General features: G+C 42.3%; 1 protein-coding gene across 1 annotated transcript in view; it reads left to right on the top strand.

Moving 5' to 3' along the window:
• ncapg (non-SMC condensin I complex, subunit G) overlaps positions 1-24265 on the top strand; it is an 87052-nt gene that overhangs the window by 47463 nt on the left and 15324 nt on the right. Inside the window, exons 18-21 of the mRNA XM_067989348.1 lie at positions 5036-5203; positions 9399-9525; positions 13137-13244; positions 13511-13592. Coding sequence (XP_067845449.1) covers positions 5036-5203; positions 9399-9525; positions 13137-13244; positions 13511-13592 — 485 coding nt within the window. The remainder of the gene's footprint in view (positions 1-5035; positions 5204-9398; positions 9526-13136; positions 13245-13510; positions 13593-24265) is intronic.

Raw genomic sequence — 24265 nt, 5'->3', positions numbered from 1 at the left:
ATCTCAGGGTCAAATAGGACACCAAGGTTGTGAACAGTCTGGTTCAGCCTTAGATAGTCACCAGAGAGAGGGATGGAGTCAGTGGCTAGGGAACGGAGTTTGCGGCGGGGACCGAAGACAATGGCTTCGGTCTTACCAATATTTAGTTGGAGGAAATTTTTGCTCATCCAGTGCCATACTCCACTTGTGCTTGCTACAAAAAGCAGCTTCTATAAACAGGCCCTTGTCTTGAGTGAATGTACCATGCTTCAGGGCAAACAATCTACCATTTACTGCTATATTATACAAGAAATAATATAGTTTGCTATTGTGCACATCTGATCTTTGTGAGGGGCAGAAGAACACGCCACCTGCAGACCTGTGATTCAACTTTCAAATTTGTGTAACAAAATTATGCAGGCACAACAATAAATTAGCAGATAAAAATTCTGATCCTTTAAACTGTTTTGAGACCAAAATAACAAAGCAGTCTTTTCCTTCAACCTTTTCCCAGCCTCCAGAGTCCTTTAGCACCCTGTGCTTGCTGACCTACATTGGCTCCCAGTCCGGAAATGCCTCGATTTTAAAATTCTCATCTTTGTTTTCAGATCTCTCCAGGGCCTTGCCCCTCCCTATCTCTGTAACCTCCTCCAGCCCTACAACCCTCCGAGATCTCTGATCAAATTCTTGCCTCTTGTGCATCCCCTGATTTTAATCGCTCCACCATTGGTGGCCGTGCCTTCAGCTGCCTAGGCCCTAAGCGCTAGAATTCCCTCCCTAAACCTCTCCGTCTCTCTATCATTCTCTTCTTCTTTAAGACGCTCCTTAAAACCCACCTCCTTGACCTATCCTTGTATCTCCTTATGTGGCTCGGTGTCAAAATTTGTTTAATTTTGCTCTTGTGAAGTGCCTTGGGATGTTTTACTCCGTTAAAGGCGCTATATAAATGCAAGTTGTTGGAGTCTGAAGTGTAATGCATGTCAATAGGAAGTTGGAAACATGTCCAAATTTGAGATTTTTGGGTTTGTGGTGAACTGACTTGCTATTAATCCCACAAGTAGAACTTGTAACTTTCAGTCTGTAATTTTTTTGTTCTTGGGATGCGGGCTGTTCTGACAAGGCTGCACTTATTGCCTATCCCTATCTGCCAAAGCAGTTGTTTGTGCAGCTGAATGGCTTGCTGGCCACTTCGGAGGCCATTAAGAATCAACCAAATAATGTGGACTAGTTGTATATAGGATTGGCAGGTTCCCTCCCCTGAATGACATTAGTGAACCAGTTGGGTTTTTACAAGCATCCAGCAGCTTTCTGATACCAACGCACAAATTAGCAGAATTTTTGACTTCAATTTCACAACTTCCACTGGTGGGATTTGAGCTCTCAACCTGGATTGTTAGTCCAGTACCATAACTACTACAATGCCCATTGTGCGTTTGCATACAGAAGTTGTTCATATATACAATGGAATGATTTAAAATTATTGCGTGTCTAAAGCTTGTATAGGAGAAGCTCCATGTATATTTGGATTTAGAAGTCTCGTTAGGGTTATTTACGATAGGGTGTTAATGTTTTATTTCCCCCTTTTAAAAATCATCTGTATTTAATGACTTTTACAGTAGTATATATGGTTGGTGCCTTTATAGGGCACTGTCTTGTAAAGGTGAGTTATTACAACTTTTTTCTAAAAAAATTCTATTCTAATCTACATTAGAAATTTAGTCTGCCCATTTTGCAAAACAAACAATTGTGAGTTTGTCAAAGCAGCTGTACAACAGAAGTTCTTAATGGGGAGGTATTTTGTGTCTCCATCTCAACCGAGAAATAGCTTCTTTCTTAGTCATTCATTCCAATTAAGCAAATATTATTCCTGCATATGTGAAGCCAGTCGTACATTGATTGTGTCACGAGAGGAGAAATTTTTTCATTTGGAATTTTGCGCTCTCAGCAGTGGCCTATTCCTCCTTGTTGACTGTAATTTGTATTGAAGTTCTGGAATTAGGCTTACTGTCATGGTTTGACTTGGATAGCTTTTGGTCACGGGCCATTAATTCAATCAAGGTTCGGAATCTTCCGTTGGTTCTCCTTCCCTTTTCCATATTTTATTTTAGTTTTTTATGATTGCACTCTTTACGATTTAATATTTTGTCTTTTATTAATGGGATTTTGTTATCCTGCCCTCCTTTAGTAGTTGCTGGATTTATCATTGTCATTTTTGGCATGTTTTTAATTTTTAGAGTTTGAGATGCTTATGTTGTGTCTTTTAAAATGTACGTTCATTGTATCTTGTATGTCTCGTCCTGTTACCTACATTGTTTCAAGATTTGGAAGTAAATGTGTGTGGCTGGCAGCAATATGCCCCTAAGTGAACTAAATTAAACAGCTGGAAATGTTAAATCCTAAGTCAAAGTGACGCAGAGGATTACATTTCTGTTATGCTATGCTGAGTCGGCAAAGAACAAACAGTAAATAAACTTGGTTTAGCTTGTATGGCTCACTTCAATAAGTGAAGATTATAGTGGAAATTTAATTTAGTGATGTATGCAATTATTTGAGGGAGTGAGGAAATATGTGCTGCTGTCAAACTACCTTTCTTACTTTTGTATTCTTACATTAAAACCAAGGTTCCTTTAAAAAATGCTCATTTGAAGAGAATCATTGGTGTTTCATGTTCTCTACTCCTTGGGCAATATTCCTGTTTCAAAATTATAAAGATAGGTTAATGAGCCTGACACCTGAGGTAAGTAAAATATTGGACGGCATCCTGAAGGAGGGGATAATGAAGTGCCTCAAAAAATATGGACCAATAAGAGAGTCACCATGCTTTTTGTGGGCAGGAGGTCATGTCTAATGATAACTGAGCCATCTTTCCCTGTACTCTGGAATTCTTCCTGACCACCTCCACCTTGCTTTCAAAAGCCTACTCAAAATCTGTTTCTCTGTGTATGCCTTTAGTTACATCCACAAATTCTTCTACTGCCTTTTTTCCTCTTCCTGCCCCCCCCCCCCCCTCGCTTTCCTTCTGTAAAGCACCTGGAAATATTTACTATGTTAAATGTAGTATTTAAATACAAGTTGTTGGCCCTAGGGAGTGAACCTGAAATTGGCTCTGTGCAACTGTTCTCTAAGAGCTGAATTAGAATGGAAGAAGTTGGGCTGAGGTGGAATAGGCATTCTTTGTCTTGGAGATGATATGGGGTTGAAAGCTCAGCACAGTCAAGTAGGATGATGGGATTGCAAACAGCCTTGTTCAACCTGAGATAGGCTAGGGAGGGACATGGGGTCATTGGCAAGAGTACAGAGCTTGTGGTGAGAGCCGAAGTTGATGTCTTCAGTCTTGCCAATATTAAGCTGGAGGAAATTAGGGCTCATCTAAGACTGGACATCGGACGAGCAGTCTGACAATGCAGAGACAGTGGAGAGGTGGCGGAGAAGTAGAGCTAGGTGTCATGAGTGTCTGTGTGGAAGCAGACGATGTCACCAAGGGGCAGTATGTAGATGAGGAAGAGGAGGGGCCCAAAGATAAATCTTTGGGGGACTCTGAAGGTAATGGTGCAGGTGTAGGAAGAGAAGCTATTGTTGGAGGTGCTCTGACTATAATCAGATAGGTGAGTGTGGAACCAAGTGAGTAAGCCCCACTGAACTGGACAACAGAGGAGTTGGAGGAGAATCTTTGATCGACAGTGTCACAGGTTGCAGATGAGGAGAGATATTGCACCATGGTCACAGCACACAAAGTCATTCATGACTGTTGGAGAGATTCAAACAGGGAGTTGCGGAAGAGATGGGCGTGGATTTGGGAGGCAATAACATTCAAGGACTTTGGAGAGAAAAGGGAAGTTGGAGGTGGGGCAGTAGTTTGCAAGGATAGAGTAATTGAGGGTTGGGCTTTTGAGATGGGAGGTGATGGTGATTTTGAACGGGTGGGAGACATTACATGAGGACAGGGAACCAGTTATAATGTCAGCTAGCATGTGGCCAGGAAGAGAAATGAGAACATGGTCAAAGTAGCAAGAAGTGGGTCTCTTGGATGAGGTGAGTTTGGGGAGGATATGGGAGAGATTGGAGAGGGAAGAAAACAACTGATGCAGCTGAACAGATGGTCTTTTTATCTTGGTGAGAAAGAAGTTCACAAGCTCCTCACACTTATTAGAGGTGAGGGTGGAGGAGAGTGGCTTACAGAGGTGGTTGGTTGGAGAAAAGAACCCATAGTCAGGGGAGGGGGGCAGTGGTGTTGTCTTTGCTCTCTAGGATGATCCTAGAGTAGAGCGTAGTTTTGGCAGAGGAGAGTGAGGCTCGCTAGAGGGTGATGTGGTCCATCCAGATCTGATGGTGGATGGCTAAACCAGTTATGAGCCAGGTACAAACAAGTCTGCATCCCTTAGACTTGAGGGAGTGAAGTTGGGGGCTAGACTGGGGAAATGACCCAGTTGGGACCGTGAAGATTTTGCTGGGGTCATGGGCATCAAATGTGGATGTAAGGAAATGGTTGAGCAAATTGACACTTGCAGAAGTATTGTAGCAAATGGAGGACCAAAGACTAGGTATTTGGGAGTTTAAAAGTGGTTGTAAGTGACTTGGCAGGGGAGATTTTTCAACTGTCAAATGCAAACGGAAATACAGTTGGATGTGGGTGGTGAGGGATGCAAGAAAGTGGTCAGAGATGGCTTTGACAGTGATTGAGACCTTGGAAGTAGTGAGGGTGTCAATGCAATCATGCACAATAAGTTCAGGGATGGCAAGACCATGCTTACAAGTGTACGAACATACTGGAGAGATATGCAGAGAGGGACAGTGATTGTTGAACTGGCGGAGTCTGATAGGGCAGTGGTGGGTGGGGTAAATGCATTTGTTGTTCCCTACAGCAGGTGAAAATGGGAAAAAGTCAACTCATGCCGCTATCATGTATGTTTAGCAGCAGTTGCCTCCAGTACACAAGATTATCTGTATGCCTGGGTTAGGCAGCAATGTCTAATGTGGGAAATGGGAAAAGTAAATGGGGGACATGTATAGTCTTGTACCTTGCATTGCTTTCCAAAATATTATTTTATTTGCATAGGCGTTTACAGTGCATGACAACCTGGCTGTGAAGATCTGCAGTGAAGTATTGAAGGATCCAGACTCCCCTGACATTCGGATTTTGGTCAAAGCTCTGGGATTGCTTGAACTCTCTGCAGGAACGTCACTGTGCACAGAGCAGTTGTGTGCTCTCCTGCATGACATTAAGGTTAGGTTTGTGACCTTTTGCATGATTATACCAGAAGGAACTGGATAGTTTGCCTTTACCGGAATTGAGTTTGTTTTGGAGCTTGAAGGAGTGCTATTCTGAATGAGAGAAGTATAGAATAATAAAGTTGCTCATTCTGTGTTTGGTGCAAAAAAAAGCCCAAGTGTTCATCAAGGGACAATAACTGACATTGCCATCCACCCTTAATCATGTAACTGCTAAGTACAAACATGAATTTCCTCTATCCTGAGGGAGCAAATTACTCTAGGGTGTTGTCCCTTTAACTTTTCACATTTCATGTCTGGTGATCTTCCTCCAGCCTCACTGACTTTCATAGCCTCACTGTGATCAGTTCCTTTCTCCCTGTTGCATCGCACAGGTATTTACTTGTGCTGCCCCTTTTAAAGGAATGCCCCTTAACGAGCCAAGTGAAGTCTCCCAAGGTTGCTTTGAAACCGGCTTCTGTTGTATCAGCTCTGGAAAGATATTTATAAAAAAAAGACCTGGCTCTTTCCCTCCCCATCACCACTCAAGTCTTCCTAGGAGAAGGGTAACATTTTCCATTGAAAGTACACCCTTCTCTCTGCTCCCTGCCCCCCCTCAACAAGGATCCTATTTAAAAATGAGCAATAATCTACAACCACTAGATATCAGTATTTGTGCTAATTTCCAAATTCCTTTTTAGAATATTGAGTAGTATCTATCCTATCACAAGTTGTGCATTTGATAATGTGTGTGTGTATGTATGTGTGTATATTAATGAATGAGAGAGATTTTATTATACCTGAACTCTAGTACTAACGCTGTTAAATATAAAACTGCTGTTATCATTCAAGCAGTGTGTGTATCTAAAGTTCTGAATTTTAATAAATGGACTATTAAGCTAGAATTAGAGTTTTGTGTTGATAATTAGGATTTTTGAATAATGTGAAAGGATGCAAATGACATTTTGAAATTCTGAATTTGGATCCTAAATATCTGTATGCTGATCAACTAATTTGGCAGGGGGGTGAGCACCAGGATGTAGAATTAGAAAGGAGAAAGGAGAAAGAAGGTGCACAAAGGATTGGGAGAGACAGACAGCACTAGAGTGAGAAATAGTACAATATTAGGTGGGATCAGACAAAGAGAGAATATGAGATGGTCTAAGATAGGTTTAGAGAGCATATGTGTAAACACACGAAGCTGGTAAAGAAGGTAGGTGAGCTGCAGGCGCAAATAGCCACATGGGAATATGATGTAGTGGCGATAACTGAGACCTGGCTCATAAAAGGGCAGGATTGAGTGCTAAATATTCCTTGATACAAGGTGTTCAGGAAAGATAGGGAAGGGAAAAAAAAGGAGGTGGGGTGGCACTATTGATTAAGGAGAATATTGCAGTGTTGGAGAGAGAGAATACCCTTGAGCGGTCAAGGATAGAATCTATTTGGTTAGAGTTAGGAAACAATAGAGGTGCAATTACACTACTGGATATATTCTATAGGCCACCAACTAGTGGGAAGGATATAGAGGAGCAAATTTGCAGGGAAATTACAGAAAGGTGCAAGAACTATAGAGTAGTGATAATGGGGGACTTCAACAATCCTAATATTGACTGGGATTGTAATAGTGTAAAAGGCAAAGAGGGGGAGGAATTTCTTAAGTGTGTTCAGGAGAACTTCCTTGATCAGTATGTTTCTGGCCCAATGAGGAAGGAGGCATTGCTGGATCTTGTTCTGAGAAATGAAGTGGTTCAAGTGGAGCAAGTGTCAATGGGGGAACATTTAGGGAACAGTGATCATAGTAGCATAAGATTTAGATTAGTTATGGAAAAGGACAAGGAGCAATCTAGAGTAAAAATACTTAATTGGAGGAGGGCCAATTTCAATGGGTGAATTGGACCTGGCCTGGGTAAATTGGAATCGAAGATTGGCAGGCAAAACTATAATCGAACAATGGGCAGCCTTTAAGGAGGAGATGGTTTGGGTACAGTCTAGGTACATTCTCACGAGGGGGAAAAGTAAGGCACCAAAGCTAGAGCTCCCTGGATGACGCAAGAGATAGCGAGTAAGATGAAGCAGAAAAAGGGGGCTTATGATATTTGTCCGGTTGATAACACAAGTGAGAACCAGGCTGAATGTAGAAAGTACAGAGGATAAGTGAAAAAGGAAATAAGAGGGGCAAAGAGAGAGTACGAAAATAGACTGGCAGATAACATTAAAGGGAATCCAAAAGTCTTTAAGCATATAAATAGTAAACGGGTAGTAAGAGGAGGGGTGGGGCCGATTAGGAACCAAAAAGGAAATTTACGCATGGAGGCAGAGGGCGTGGCTGATGAACTAAATGGGCAATTTGCATCTGCCTTTACCAAGGAAGAAGATGCTGCCAAAGTCACAGTAAAAGAGGAGGTAGCTGAGATACTGGTTGGGTTAAAAATTGATAGAGGAGTTACTAGAAAGGCTGGCTGTACTTAAAGTAAGTAAGACACCCAGTCCGGATGGGATGCATCCTTGGATGCTGAGGGAAGTAGGGGTAGAAATTGCGGCGGTACATAAGAACATAAGAAATAGGAGCAGGAGTAGGCCAATCGGCCCCTCGAGCCTGCTCCGCCATTCAATAAGATCATGGCTGATCTGATCCTAACCTCAAATCTAAATTCATGTCCAATTTCCTGCCCGCTCCCCGTAACCCCTAATTCCCTTTACTTCTAGGAAACTGTCTATTTCTGTTTTAAATTTATTTAATGATGTAGCTAAATGAGGTGCTGGCCATAATCTTCTAATCCTCCTTAGATATGGGGGTAGTGCCAGAGGACTGGAAAATTGCAAATGTTACTCCCTTGTTCAAAAAAGGGTGTAAGGATAAACCCGGCAAGTACAGGCCAGTCAGTTTAACCTCGGTGGTGGGGAAGCTTTTAGAAATGATATTCTGAGACAAAATTAGTAGTAATTTAGACAAATGTGAATGAATAAAGGAAAGTCAGCACAGATTTGTTGAAGGCAAATCGTGTTCAACTAACTTGATTGAGTTTTTAAGGTAACAGAGAGGGTTGATGAGGGCAATGTGGTTGATGTTGTGTATATGGACTTTCAAAAGGCATTAGATAATAAGCTTGTCAGCAAAATTGCCCATAGAATAAAAAGGGCAGTGACAGCATGGATACAAAATTGGCTAAGTGACAGGAAACAGAGGGTAGTGGTGAACGGTTGTTTTTCAGGCTGGAGGAAGGTATACAGTGGTGTTCCCTAGGGGTCAGTACTAGGACTTGCTGCTTTTTTTGATGTATATTAATGACTTGGACTTGGGTGTTCAGGGCACAATTTCAATATTTGCAGATGGCACAAAACTTGGAAGTGTAGTAAACCATGAGGAGGATAGCAATAGACTTCAAGAGGACATAGATAGTTCTGGTGGAATGGGCAGACACATGGCAGGTGAAATTTAATGTAGAGAAGTGCGAAGTGTTACATTTTGGCAGGAAGAATGAGGAGAGGCAATATAAACTAAATGGTACAATTCTAAAAGGGTTGCAGAAACAGAGACTTGGGGACATATGTGAGCAAATCTTTGGAGGTGGCAGGACAGGTTGAGAAAGTGATTAAAAAAGCATACGGGATCCTTGGCTTTATAAATAGAGGCATAGAGTACAAAAGCAAGGAAGTTATGTTGAACCTTTATAAAACACTGGTTCGGCCACAACTAGAATATTGTGTCCAATTCTGGGCATCACACTTTAGGAAGGATGTGAAGGCCTTAGAGAGGGTGCAGAAGAGATTTATTAGAATATTTCCAGGGATGAGAGACTTCAGTTATGTGGATAGACTGGAGAAGCTGGGGTTGTTCTCCATAGAGCAGAGAAGGTTAAGAGGAGATTTGATAGAAGTGTTCAAAATCATGAAGGGATTAGATAAAGTAAATAAAGAGAAACTGTTCCCATTGGCGGATGGGTTGAGAAGCAGTGGAGTCAGATTTAAGGTGATTGGCAAAAGAGTCAAAGGCGACATGAGGATAAACATTCTTACGCAGCGAGTAGTTATGATCTGGAATGCGCTGCCTTAAAGGGTGTTGGAAGCAGATTCAATTGTGGCTTTCAAAAAGGAATTGGATAATATTTGAAGGGAAAAAATTTGCAGGGCTACGGGGAAAGAGCGGGGGAATGGGACTAACTGGATTGGCCTCCTTTTGTGCTGTAACCATTCTATGATCTCCATTGTAGGAAATGAAAAACAAAGTAAATCAGCGAGTCGTTGAGAAAATTCTGATTCACTTAAATGGAGAATCAGGAGAAAATGAGAAGAGTAGATGCGACACCACAACAGAGAGAACAAATAAAAATGACAAAGGTATGACCTACTGCACTGTTTATTAAGTAAATAAAATATCTTCAAATGGTGGTTACAAGGTAATATGACTTTCAGCCCCCATCTTTCCTTCTCCTGCACCTTAGCTATAGTGATACAATTGATATCTTATGGTCATGAATTGAATGAAGGAGTCAAAATATTAAGTTTCCAAGCTGCTTGGACTGACTGTTCACTTTCTGCTTACATGCAATGATGCATAAACAGAAACTAATATTACAGTATTAAGGGCCCTTCCGTTGGGTTCTCTGCCATGGGATTTAGCTATGTTCAATGGATCCTTGAGGAAAGCAAACATGTCAGTCCTTGCAAGAGAATTGAAATACAATGTCTGCGCTGTTGAGTTATTTCCAGAGCCATCTTGCATAATCAATAGCATGAGCCTTGTACAGAAGAATATAGGAGACCATAGAAGATTTGTAGATCTAGCAGATTTGCCCCCTATGAAGGATTAAGCATTCATGGATTGATGTTGTGTTTGTCTTTTTAAAAAAAAATCTATTAAGAGCACAGAGAAATATGATGGAGGATTGGAACTAGGCACACAATTCAAGAACCTTAGACCATATCACAAATTTCAACAATTTAGAAAATTCCTAGTAAACCCTTGTAACAAAGAAAGTGTCTTCTGAGTTTTGCTTGGAGAGTGAAGCATCCTAATACAGAGGAAAACTCAGTGGAAAGATTGTTTTGTTGGCTATGGTGATGCCAGTAACTAGATCACTGAAAACTGCACTGAGGAAGTGGAGGACCTGAAGAGCACACAGGAAGAAGTAGCTACTCGAATCTTCCATGTCACACATGCAGCGATCTAGCTGTGAAGCAGTTGTAATTGTGTCTGAAAACACAGACATCTTCTGTTGTACTAGGCTTTAAGTGCTAAGATTCCCTCATAAGTATGTCGGAGCAGTAACATAAAATATATTGGCAATAGAAAGGTTGTCGACATAAGAGGCAACAAAAACTTGCATTTGTGTGGCACCTTTTAATGTAGAAAAATGACCTGAGGCGTGAGAAAACAGATGCCGAGCCAAAGGCGGCAGACGTTTACATCTTTCTAGTTGGTATGCATCATTTACTGGTTATGATGTAGTAAGTGCCTTTGTTGACTATGGAAAGATTACTGCTTTTAAAATTTTTAAAAATCTGACCAGACATACCAAGAGACATTCCAGCAGCTGGGAGAGCAGTGAAGTGTACTTCCTTGGGTGTATGAGAAGCTCATGTGCAGCTCCAAAGCTGGTGTGATTGATAAAGTTTTATTCTACAAACTTTTTTCTGCGCTAAGGAAAGTTGATTCTCAACACTTGCTCCCTTGTGCTGCATGGCAATACAACCACTATCTCTGCCAACTATTAGGTGCGAGCTGGGAGCAATGCGTTGAGAACTTCCTTCATGTCTAGCTCCACTCCAGGACTTCAGCATGTAATGTAAATTGACACTTCAGTAATGAAGAGACTAGACTGTCTGTGTGGATAGACTTTTTGAACTAGATAAGTTAGGCAAAACGAGGCATCATGCGTATAAGCTATGTAAGCATAAAAATATGGAGATTTTTCTTCACAAAGGTTTATTGATGCTTGGAATGAGTTGGCTCGTGTAGTGAGTGTGGATTTGCTGCAGCAGTTCAAAAAGAAAGTGGACAAATTCCTTACAGTGGCTAATATCATTGCATACAAATGATATGTACCTCATGGTCACTGTGAGCTCCTGATCTCATTTTGATAACCTTCAGGGTCGGAGAGGAATTTCCCAGAATTTTTTCCCTGAATTGGCCTAGGATTTTTATCTGCCTTTCCCAGGGGGATTATATGACTCCTAGTGGGAAGGAACACTGGGGGTCATGATGCTTAGTTGCGTCATGACTGTTTGGAAAATGCTTGATGGACCAGGTCTTTTCCTGTCCATCGTTTCATTTGTTTGCGTACAAAACTAATGGGTCTGTCGTTGTCTGCATCTGATTTGGCACCTTTTTGGCCAGTTTTGCAATCTACTGGTACCTCCCTAGTGTCCAGTGACTCCCTCATAACGATTGTCACTGCCTCACAAATCTCCTCCCTAGTCTCCATTAGTATTCTGAGATATATCTATCTGTCCCTGGAGATTTACTGTTCAGCGAATGAGATCATTTTCAATGTAATAGTATATCATACACAAATACAATTTAAATTTTTTAAAGTTCTTTACCTACTTTAGAAACATCCAATCGGAAAGTTGTTCCTTTTTTTAAAATTTTCAAATTATAAATCCATGACTTCCCTTTCCCATGTCCTAATCAACCCTAATCCGAAACACTTTTTCCCCCCCTTTTTACTATTGTCACAAGACTACAGCACACTGAATGTTTAAATTCACCTATACGCTCAGTATAATTTATTATCTTTTGAGTTCAAATGTTACCATTACCAGAATTACACACTTTCCTATTGTTATGCGGTGCCATACTTGCTCATTGGATTCCAGTCAGGAACCGGAATCCTGATTTATTTATTTTTGCCTCCCCAGCTCAAAGATGCTGAGGTTAGTTGTAGCGCTCCTTCTGTAGCCTTGACTGAGATCAACTCACTCGGCACAGACCTGGAATCTATGAACATCCTGGTCTATGGGTCTCAGCTACTTACTGTTAAACTCAGAGTTATATGGAAGCCTCTCTTTAATACGGTTCCTTCGTACTATTTAGCTCAACGTGCCAATTAAGCCAGTCTTCCCTTCCATGTCACCATAATAACTTCAAAAATAAACACAATTCTGTAATCCTTTTAAATAAGTACAATTGATGTTCATCCAGTGCACACTAGTTTTTCTTTATTTTTAATTTAGTTTGTGATTCGTTTTTTAAAGGGACCATTTTAACCGGGGGTGGGAGTTGTGCAGGCAGGGGACGAGGTGGGTGGCAAACTGTCCGGACCTCTCCAGCATGAGGCTCTGGAGATTTTTAACTCTTGGACCTCATCTGTATACGTCCCAACAGTTTCCCACCCGAGCCTGGCAGGAGGCGGTAGCTGGCCAGCGGGCGGGAGCGGAATGTCTCTGGGGACACAAAGTAACAGTCCCCAGTACACGGTTAAGTGGTTAGGAAGGATGGGCCTCATTAGAGGGAGATGGAAGCCCGAGGCAGAGGAGACCTAGGTGCCCTCGTGGGGCCTGGAGGAGCACTCAGATCACAACCTGCGTGAAGGCAGCAGGATCAATATGGGTAAATCGCTCAGGCCATTTTAACTGCCCTATTGCTCTGTTTCTGCCGGGTGGGCAGGGTTAAAATTGGCCCTCCAGTTCCTTGTGAAAATACTACTTTGGTTCTCAAAAGGATTTGATACTTTTGTTATTCATATACAAGTATTACTGATGCTTACCAATTAGAAAAAAAAACTATATTTAATACTATATTTTAAGAATTTAGAAAGCATTAATGCATCTCCAGCGAACTTAGAGAATATTAATGTGATATCTTGCAAAATTTCACTTTACAATTGAAAATACATGCAAGTGCACATCAACGAGCAGTTTGCTTTTAAATTGAGAACTTTTGAATGGTTTGCAATGTTGAAAGGATTCAAGTAGTTCTGTAAATATTTTCCTTTTCCTTTTTGTAGATGAAGATAAATCCCAAATCACTGGGAATGTAGATGTTTCAGAACAACAAAGTAATGAAATAGTAAAGGGTAAAGGAGGGAAAGAGATGAACAAGACCAACAAAAAAGGTAATTTTGATTTCTTCTGCTGTTATATGCAATGGATATTAGAAAATGACTTGGCCCATATAGGATTATAGAATCATACAGAACAGAAGTAGGCCATTCGGCCTTTAGATAAATGCAGAACTAAGTTAACAAGTACTTTTTTAGTTTAGGCTTTCTGTATAGTTGGAACGTTGTATTGGAATTTTACACTAGAATGGATTTTATTTGTCTAGTTATTATCGTGTAACCACCTGAAGTGAGACTGGTGTATTCTGTGCTCTCTTTAGAACAAGGTAAAGGTTTGTCAACTGCCAAGTCTGTAACCAAAAGCAGAAGGGCCAGGAGAGCAGCAGAATCACCCGATGAAAGGCAAGTATAATATCAGTGAATTGTCTATCATTAGAACTGATTTTACGTATCCATAAATACTGTAATTTATGATTTGTCTGAAAGCTATTAAAATTATACATTTTTGACTTATCTTTGGAAAATCTGGCAACTTAGAAATGCTGTATCGTTGACTATAATATCCATTTGTTTACAGCGCTTTATGATCAATTACATTAATGAGTCTATGTATCAATACAATTTATGTTCACAGTAGGATGATGTATATGGACATTGCAACAAGCTTTGAGATCTCAGTGCCACCAATAAAGCAAAACAAGACTGACTAGTGGTATACCAAACCAGTTTCATGGTTAAACACTGAACATATTGCTTTTGTAAAAGACATCCCGCTGTTTCTCTCTGACAAATCTCTGGCCCTTTTATTTCTTATTCCAAGAACAAATTTCTCCTTGAACAGAACCAATATAAGGAAGTTCTTCAGCATCATTCAACAGAGTGGTATCATTAGCAATCACATTTACCCCCAATTGAAATTAATATACCTGGAGGTAACATTAAAAATCACCAATTTTGTGGTTATTTCATTCAGTAGGAAATTATAAGATCTCGTAATACCTCTATCTGAGTTTAGTGTTTCAACAACTTGCATTTATATAGCGCCTTTAACGTAGTAAAACATCCCAAGGCGCTTCACAGGAGCGTTATCATACAAAAATTTGACACTGAGCCACATGAGATGTTAGGACAGGTGACCAAAAGCTCGGTCAAAAGGTAGGTTTAAAGGAGCGTCTTAAAGAAGGAGAGAAAAGTGGAGAAGTTTAGGGAAGGAATTCCAGAACTGAGAATTTGAGTGTGGGAATGCCGCATGAGGAATCAAATCAAGGCAAGGAGGAGCGCCAAAGGTAAGTCAGTAAGTGTTTAGGTCATTGGTGGTCACTAAGTTTTTCGTTATTAGTGGTTATTGGGGATAAAAGGAGCGGAGGCTGAAGAGTAGAGTGGGACCAGCAACCGAGAGCAGAGTGAGAACATAAAGCTGAGACCAACTCAAACACAGGCAGAAGTAATAATTGCTGAGCAATACATTTTTTGCTGTCTATGCTAGGGGAGTGGTTTAAACTAGTAACCTACAACTTGCTAATACTTTAAATTAGATACATTAATTTAAAAAGAAACTGAAAATTAACCAAGCGAATTAATTACTTAAAAACTTTTATAAGTAAATAAATAAAACCAGATTAGATAGAGATGGCAGTACAAGTGGTGTGCCGTAACTGCAGCATGTGGGAGTTTGTGGAGAGCAGCATGATCCCAGACAACCACTTCTGCAGTAAGTGTCTACAACTCAAGGAACTTTGACTCAGAATTGTTGAGCTGGAGTCCGAGGTGCAGACGTTGTGATGCATCAGGGAGGGGGAAGTGTTACCTGGACACTTTGAGCCAGGAGGCAGTCACATCCCTTAGGTTAGGTAGTGCTTTAGATTTGGTTAATGGTCCGGGACAGGAGGATGTGAATGTGAGTCAGGCAGGTACAGGGACCCCAGATGCAGTGGTGGAGGAGCCTCAGCCTTTGCCCTTGTCCAACAGGTATGAGGTACTTGCTACTTGTGTGGGTGAGAACAAAGACTGTAAGGAGGATGAGCAAATTGACCCCGGCACTGTGGTACACGAGGCCATTCAAGTGGGGGGAGCGAAAGGAATGTGGTAGTGTTAGGGGATAGTATAGTCGGGGATAGATACTGTTCTCTGCAGCCGCGACCAGGAGTCCTGAAGGCTGTGTTGCCTGCCCGGTGCCAGGTTTAAGGACATCTCATTGTGGCTGGAGAAGAACTTAAAGCAGGAGGGGGAGGATCCAGTTGTCATGGTCCACGTAGGAACCAACTACATAGGTACAACTAGGAATGAGGTTCTGCTGAGGGAGTTTGAGAAGCTAGGGTCCAAATTAAAAAGCAGTGGTAATCTCTGGATTACTACCTGAGCTACCTGCAAATTGGCATAGGGACTAACAAATTAGATGTTTAAATGTGTGGGAAGCAGGGGTTTCAATTCATGGGGCACTGGCACCAGTACTGGGGAAAGAGGGTGCTGTTCCATTGGGGCGGGTTCCACTTAAACCAGGCTGGATCCAGTGTCCTGGCGAATCGAATAACTAGGGCGGTAGATAGGGCTTTAAACTAATAGGGGGGACGGGTTCAGGTAAGGGTAAATTTATTAATCTAAAGAGAAAAGTGAAGGCCGTAGAGCATTTGGTTAAAAACAAGCAGTGTGTGTCAGGAAGGGACAGAGAGTTTAACAAAGATTAAAGGGCATTCGTGACTAAGGTCACCTCGGAAAAATAGTAAAAAGTTAAAATTAAAGGTGCTATATCTGAATGCACGAAGCATTCGTAACAAGATAGATAAATTAATGGTACAAATAGAGATAAATGGGTTTGATCTAGTAGCCATTACTGAGACGTGGTTGCAGGGTGCCCAGGGTTGGGAATTAAATATTCCAGGGTACTTGATTTTTAGAAAAGATAGGCAAAATGGAAAGGGATGGGGGGGTTGCCCTGATAAAGGATAAGATAAAGGCAGTAGTGAGAAAGGATCTTAGCTCAGAAAATCAGGATGTAGAATCAGTATGGGTGGAGCTAAGAAATAACAAGGGGCAAGAAAACACTGGGAGTATTTTGCATTCGAGACAGTTTTATAGAACAATATGTCGAGGAACCAACCAGGGAACGGACTATTTTAAATCTAGTATTGTGTAATGAGACAGGGTTAATTAGTAATCTTATAATTAAGGATCATCTGGGGAGGAGTGATCATAATATGATAGAATTTCATATTGAGTTTGAGAGTGATGTAGTTAAATCTGAAACTGTGGTCTTAAATTTAAACAAAGCCAATTACGTAGGTATGCGGGTCGAGTTGGCTAAGATAGATTGGGACATTAGATTAAAAGATATGACAGTACATAAGCAATGGCGAACATTTAAAGAAACAATTCATAATTCTCAACGAATATACATTCCCTTGAGGAATAAAAACTCCACGGGAAAAATGATCCAACCATGGCTAACCAGAGAGTTAAAAATAGTATTAGATTAAAAGAAGAGGCGTACAATGTTGCTGAAAAGAGTAGTAAGCAAGAGGATTGGGAGGTTTTAGAAATCATCAAAGGATGACCAAGAAATTGATAAAGGGAGAAAATTGAATGTGAGAGTAAACTAGCAAGACATGTAGAAGCTCTTACAATCTTCTTTTATAAGAATGTAAAAAGGAAGAGATTAGCAAAAATACTCGTGGGTCCCTTAGAGGCAGAGACAGGAGAAATTAGAATCATGGAACGGTTTCGGTGCGGAAGGAGGCTGTTCAGCCTATTGAGTCCGTGCCAGCTCTATGCAAGAGCAATCCAGCTAGTCCCACTCCCCTGCCCTATCCCTGTAGCCGTGCAAATTTTTTCCTTTCAAATACTTATCCAATTCCCTTTTGAAAGCTATGACTGAATCTGCCTCCACCACCTCCTCTGGCAGTGCATTCCAGACCCTTAAGACTTGCTGTGTTTAAAAAAAAAAGTTTTCCCTCATGTCACCTTTGGTACTTGTACGAATCACCTTAAATCTATGTCCTCTGGTTCTCGACCCTTCTGCCAATGGGAACAGTTTCTCTCTATCTACTGTCTAGACCCTTCATGATTTTGAATATCTCTATCAAATCTCCTCTTAACCTTTTCTGTTCCAAGGAGAACAACCCCAGCTTCTCCAGTCTATCCACATAACTGAAGTCCCTCATTCCTGGAATCATTCTAATAAATCTCTTCTGCACCCTCTCTAAGGCCTTCACATCTGTCCTAAAGTGCGGTGCCCAGAACTGGACACAATACTCCAGTTGTGACTGAACCACTGTTTTATAAAGGTTCATCATGACTACCTTGCTTTTGTACTCTGCCTCTATTTATAAAGCCCAGAATCCCATATGCTTTTTTAACCGCCTTCTCTACCTGCCCTCCAACCTTCAATGATTTGTGCACATATACCCCCAGATCTCGCTGTTCCTATCCCCCTTTTAGAATTGTGCCCTTTAGTTTATATTGCCTCTCCTCATTCTTTCTACCGAAATGTATCACTTTGCATTTTTCTGCATTTAATTTAATCTGCCACGTGTCCGTCCATGCCACCAGCCTGTCTGTATCCTCTTGAAGTCTATCACTATCCTCCTCACTGTTCACTACACTTCCAAGTTTTGTATAATCTGCAAATTTGGAAATTGTGCCCTGTACACCCAAGTCCAAATAATTAATATATATCAAGAAAAGCAGTGGTCCTACTACTGACCCCTGGGGAACACCACAACACCTACCTCCAGTCCGAAAAACAACCGTTCACCACTACTCTCTGTTTCCTGTTACTTAGCCAATTCTGTATTCATGCTGCTGCTGCCCCTTTAATTCCATGGGCTTCAATCTTGATAACATGCCTATTATGCAGCACTTTATCAAATGCCTTTTGAAAGTCCATATACACCACATCAACTGCATTGCCCTCATCGACCCTCTTTGTTACCTCATCAAAAAACTCTATCAAGTTAGTTAAACACGATTTGCCTTTAACAAATCCATGCTGGCTTTCCCTAATCAATCCATACTTGTCCAAGTGACTTAATTCTGTCCCGGATTATCGTTTCTAAAAGTTTCACCACCACCGAGATTAAACCGACTGGCCTGCGGTTGCCAGGTTTAGCCTTACACCCTTTTTTGAACAAGGGTGTAACATTTGCAATTCTCCGGTCCTTTGGCACCACCCCCGTATCTAAAGATGTTTGGAAGATTATGGCCAGTACGTCCGCAATTTCCACCCTTACTTCCCTCAGCAACCTAGGATGCATCCCATCCGGACCGGATGACTTATCTACTTTAAGTACAGCCAGCCTTTCTAGTACCTCCTCTTCTTCAATTTTTAGCCCATCCAGTATCTCAACTACATCTTCCTTTACTGAGACTCTGGCAGCATCTTTTTCCTTGTTAAAGTCAGATACAAAGTACTCATTAGTACCTTGGCTGTGCCCTCTGCCTCTGAGTAGATCTCCTTCTTGGTCCCTAATCGGTCCCACCCCTCCTCTTACTACCCATTTACTGTTTACATGCCTATAGAAGACTTTTTGGGTTCCCTTTTATGTTGACCACCAATCTATTCTCATACTCTCTCTTTGCCCCTCTTATTTCCTTTTTCACTTCCCCTCTGAACTTTCTATCTTCAACCTAGTTCTTGTGTTATCAACCGGACATCTGTCATACGCCCCTTTATTCTGCTCCATCTTATTCTCTATCTCTTTTGTCATCCAGGGAGCTCTGGCTTTAGTTGCCCTACCTTTCTCCCTCATGGGAATGTACCTAGACTGTACCCAAACCATCTCCTTCTTAAAGGCTGCCCATTATTCAATTACAGTTTTGCCTGCTGATCTTTGATTCCAATTTATCCGGGCCAGATCTGTTCTCATTGAAATTGGCCCTCCTCCAATTGAGTATTTTTTATATTAGAGTGGTCCATGTCCTTTTTCATAGTTAGTCTAAACCTTATGATACTATGATCGCTGCTCCCTAAATGTTCCCCCACTGACACTTGCTCCAATTGGCCTGCTTCATTCCCCAGAACCAAATCCAGCAATGCCTTCTCCCTTGTTGGGCTGGAAACATACTGGTAAAAAGTTCTCCTGAACACACTTCAAAAATTCCTCCCCCTCTTTGCCCCTTATTATTACTATCCCAGACTGTATTAGGATAGTTGAAGTCCTCTGTTATCACTACTCCATGGTTTTTGCACCTCTCTATAATTTCCCTGCAAATTTGCTCCTCTATATCCTTCCCACTAGTTGGTGGGCTATAGAATACTGCTAGTAGTGTAATGGCACCTCTATTGTTTCTTAACTCCAATCAAATAGATTCTGTCCTTGACCCCTCTAGGACATCCTTTCTCTCCAGCGCTGCAATATTCTCCTTAATCAATACTGCCACCTCAACCCCCCTTTTTTTCCCTTCCCTATCTTTCTTGAACACCTTGTATTCAGGATTATTTAGTTCCCAACCCTGCCCTTTTTTGAACCAGGTCTCCGTTATCGCCACAACATCGTATTCCCATGTAGCTACTTGTGCCTGCAGCTCACCAACCTTGTTTACCATGCTTTGTGTGTTTACACACATGCACTGTAAATCAATCTTAGAGTTGTACTGTCTCTTAATCTGATCCCACCTAATACCATACTATTTCTTATTCTGTTGCTACCTTTCTCTCCCAATCCTTTGTGCATCTTGTTTCTCCTTTCCAATGTTACATCCTGGTGCCCTCCCCCTGCCAAATTAGTTTGGCAGGGGGATGGGGAATAAGGAAATGGCAGAGATGTTAAACAAAAATTATTTGTATCTGTCTTCACAGTAGAAGACACAAAGAACATACCTGAAATAGTGGGGAACTAAGGGTCTGATGAGAGTGAGGAACTTAAAACAATTAAGATTAGTAAAGAAAAAGTACTGGAGAAATTAATGGGACTAAAAGCCGACAAATCCCCTGGACCTGATGGCCTACGTCCTAGGGTTTTAAAAGAGACGACTGCAGAGACAGTGGCTGCATTGATTTTAATCTTCCAGAGTTCCCTAGATTCTATAACTGTCCCCCCGTGGATTGGAAGGTAGCAAATGTAATCCTGCTATTCAAGAAAGGAGGGAGAGAGAAAACTGAATTATAGGCCAGTTAGCCTGACTTCAGTAGTAGGGAAAAGGCTAGAAGCTATTATGGACATAGCAACAGGGCTCTTAGAAAATCATAATATGATTAGGCAGAGTCAACACTGGTTTGTGGAAGGGAAATCATGTTTGACAAATCTATTAGAGTTTTTTGAGCGTGTAACTAGCAGGGTAGATAAGAGAGAACCAGTGGATGGAGTATATTTGGATTTTCAAAAGGCATTCGATAAGGTGTCACACAAGAAGTTGTTACATAAGATTGGGACTCTTAGGATTGGGGGTAATATATTCACGTGGATTGAGTATTGGTTAATGGTCAGAAAACAGAGTAGGAATAAACGGGTCATTTTCAGGTTGACAGGTTGAAACTGGTGTGGGTGCCACAAGGATCATTGCTTGGGCCTCAGCTGTTTACAATCTATATCAATGACTTAGACGAGGGGACTGAGTGTAATGTATACAAGTTTGCTGACAATTGTTGGGAAATAAGCTGTGAGGAGTTTGCAAAGGGATATAGATAGGTTAAGTGAGTGGGCAAGAAGGTGGCAGATGGAGTATAATGTGAAATTATCCAGTTTGGAAAGAAGAATAGAAAAGCGCAATATTTTGTTTAAGTTAAGAAATGTTGGTAGTCAGAGAGATTTGGGTGTCCTTGTACATGAATCACAGAAAATTAACATGCAAACAATTAGGAAGGCAAATGGTTGCAAGGGGATTGGAGTACAAGAGTATTGAGGTCTTGCTGCAATAATATAGGGCTCTGGTGAGACCAAACCTGGAGTACTGTGTACAGTTTTGGTCTCCTTACCTAAGGAAGGATCTACTTAGAGGCAATGCAACAAAGGTTCACTGGATTGATTCCTGGGATGAGAGGGTTGTCCTATGTCCTTGAGTAGAATGGGCCTATACTCTCTGGAGTTTAGAAGAATGAGAGGTGATCTCATTGAAACGTATAACATTCTTAGAGGGCTTGATGGGATAGATGCTAAGAGGATGCTTCCCCTGGCTGGAGAGTCTAGAACTAGTGGTCATAGTCTGAAGATAATGGGTTGGCCATTTAGGACAAAGATGAGGAAAAATTTCTAGAGTTGTGAATCTTTGGAATTCTCTATTTGAGTGCTGTAGTTGCTCAGTCGTTGAGCATATTCAAGACTGAGACTGATGGATATTTGGACACTAAGGGAATCTAGGGATATGGGGATAGGACGGTAGCATAGTGGTTATGTTACTGGGCTAGTAATCCAGAGGCCTGGACTAAAATCCAGAGTCATGAGTTCAAATCCCGCCACGGCAGCTGGCGAATTTAAATTCAAATAATTAAATTCAATTAATTAAATAAAAATCTGGAATTAAAATACTAGTATCAGTAATGATGGCCATGAAACTACCGGATTGTCGTAAAAACCCATCTGGTTCACTAATGCCCTTTAGGTAAGGAAACCTGCCGCCCTTACCCGGTCTGGCCTATATGTGACTCCAGACCCACAGCAATGTGGTTGATTCTTAATTGCCCTCTGAAATGGCCGAGCAAGCCACTCAGTTGTAAAATCTCGCTACGAAAAGTCATCATAAGAATAAAACCGGACGGACCACCCGGCACCGGACACGACAACGGCAAAGCACCAAGCCCAGTCGACCCTGCAAGGTCCTCCTTACTAACATCTGGGGACTTGTGCCAAAATTGCCTGACAGAGCCATACTTAGAGAATCATATCTTTCAGCCAACGTCCCATACTCTTCCATCACCATCCCTGGGTATGTCCTGTCCCACCGGCAGGACAGATCCACCAGAGGTGGCGGTACAGTGATATACAGTCAGGAGGGAGTGGCCCTGGGAGTCCTCAACATTGACTCTGGACCCCATGAAATCTCGTGGCATCAAGTCAAACATGGGCAAGGAATCCTCCTGCTGATTACCACCTACCGTCCTCCCTCAGCTGATGAATCAGTCCTCCTCCATGTTGAACACCACTTGGAGGAAGCACTGAGGGTAGCAAGGGCACAAAATGTACTCTGGGTGGGGGACTTCAATGTCCATCACCAAGAGTGGCTCGGTAGCACCACTACTGACCGAGCTGGCCGAGTCCTGAAGGACATAGCTGCTAGACTGGGCCTGCGGCAGGTGGTGAGCGAACCAACACGAGGGGAAAACTTACTTGACCTCGTCCTCACCAATCGACCTGTCGCAGATGCATCTGTCCATGACAGTATTGGTAGGAGTGACCACCGTACAGTCCTCGTGGAGATGAAGTCCCGTCTTCGCACTGAGGACACCATCCAACGTGTTGTGTGGCACTACCACCGTGCTAAATGGGATAGATTCAGAACAGATCTAGCAGCTCAAAACTGGGCATCCATGAGGCGCTGTGGGCCATCAGCAGCAGCAGAATTGTATTCCAGCACAATCTGTAACCTCATGACCTGGCATATTCCTCACTATACCATTACCAACAAGCCAGGGGATCAACCCTGGTTCAATGAGGAGTGTAGAAGAGCATGCCAGGAGCAGCACCAGGTGTACCTAAAAATGAGGTGCCAACCTGGTGAAGCTACAACTCAGGACTACGTGCATGCTAAACAGCAGAAGCAACCTGCTATAGACAGAGCTAAGCGATTCCACAACCAACGGATCAGGTCAAAGCTCTGCAGTCCTGCCACATCCAGTCGTGAATGGTGGTGGACAATTAAACAACTAACGGGAGGAGGAGGCTCTGCAAACATCCCCATTCTCAATGATGGCGGAGTCCAGCACGTGAGTGCAAAAGACAAGGCTGAAGCATTTGCAACCATCTTCAGCCAGAAGTGCCGAGTGGATGATCCATCTCAGCCTCCTCCCGATATCCCGAACCATCACGGTCTTCGGCCAATTCGATTCACTCCACGTGATATCAAGAAACGGCTGAGTGCACTGGATACAGCAAAGGCTATGGGCCCCGACAACATCCCAGCTGTAGTGCTGAAGACTTGTGCTCCAGAACTAGCTGCGCCTCTAGCCAAGCTGTTCCAGTACAGCTACAACACTGGCATCTACCTGACAATGTGGAAAATTGCCCAGGTATGTCCTGTCCACAAAAAGCAGGACAAATCCAATCCGGCCAATTACCGCCCCATCAGTCTACTCTCAATCATCAGCAAAGTGATGGAAGGTGTCGTCGACAGTGCTATCAAGCGGCACTTACTCACCAATAACCTGCTCACCGATGCTCAATTTGGGTTCTGCCAGGACCACTCGGCTCCAGACTCATTACAGCCTTGGTCCAAACATGGACAAAAGAGCTGAATTCCAGAGGTGAGGTGAGAGTGACTGCCCTTGACATCAAGGCAGCATTTGACCGAGTGTGGCACCAAGGAGCCCTAGTAAAATTGAAGTCAATGGGAATCAGGGGGAAAACTCTCCAGTGGCTGGAGTCATACCTAGCACAAAGGAAGATGGTAGTGGTTGTTGGAGGCCAATCATCTCAGCCCCAGGACATTGCTGCAGGAGTTCCTCAGGGCAGTGTCCTAGGCCCAACCATCTTCAGCTGCTTCATCAATGACCTTCCCTCCATCATAAGGTCAGAAATGGGGATGTTCGCTGATGACTGCACAGTGTTCAGTTCCATTCGCAACCCCTCAGATAATGAAGCAGTCCGAGCCTGCATGCAGCAAGACCTGGACAACATCCAGGCTTCGGCTCATAAGTGGCAAGTAACATTCGCGCCAGATAAGTACCAGGCAATGACCATCTCCAACAAGAGAGAGTCTAACCACCTCCCCTTGACATTCAACGGCATTACCATCGCCGAATCCCCCACCATCAACATCCTGGGGGTCACCATTGACCAGAAACTTAACTGGACCAGCCATATAAATACTGTGGCTACGAGAGCAGGTCAGAGGCTGGGTATTCTGCGGCGAGTGACTCACCTCAAAGCCTTTCCACCATCTACAAGGCACAAGTCAGGAGTGTGATGGAATACTCTCCACTTGCCTGG

Source organism: Heptranchias perlo, chromosome 1 (genome assembly GCF_035084215.1).
Source record: "Heptranchias perlo isolate sHepPer1 chromosome 1, sHepPer1.hap1, whole genome shotgun sequence".
In the NCBI taxonomy this organism is placed as follows: Eukaryota; Metazoa; Chordata; class Chondrichthyes; order Hexanchiformes; family Hexanchidae; genus Heptranchias; species Heptranchias perlo.
Note: the sequence above shows the minus strand (reverse complement) of the source record. Positions and strands in the feature narration are given on the sequence as shown.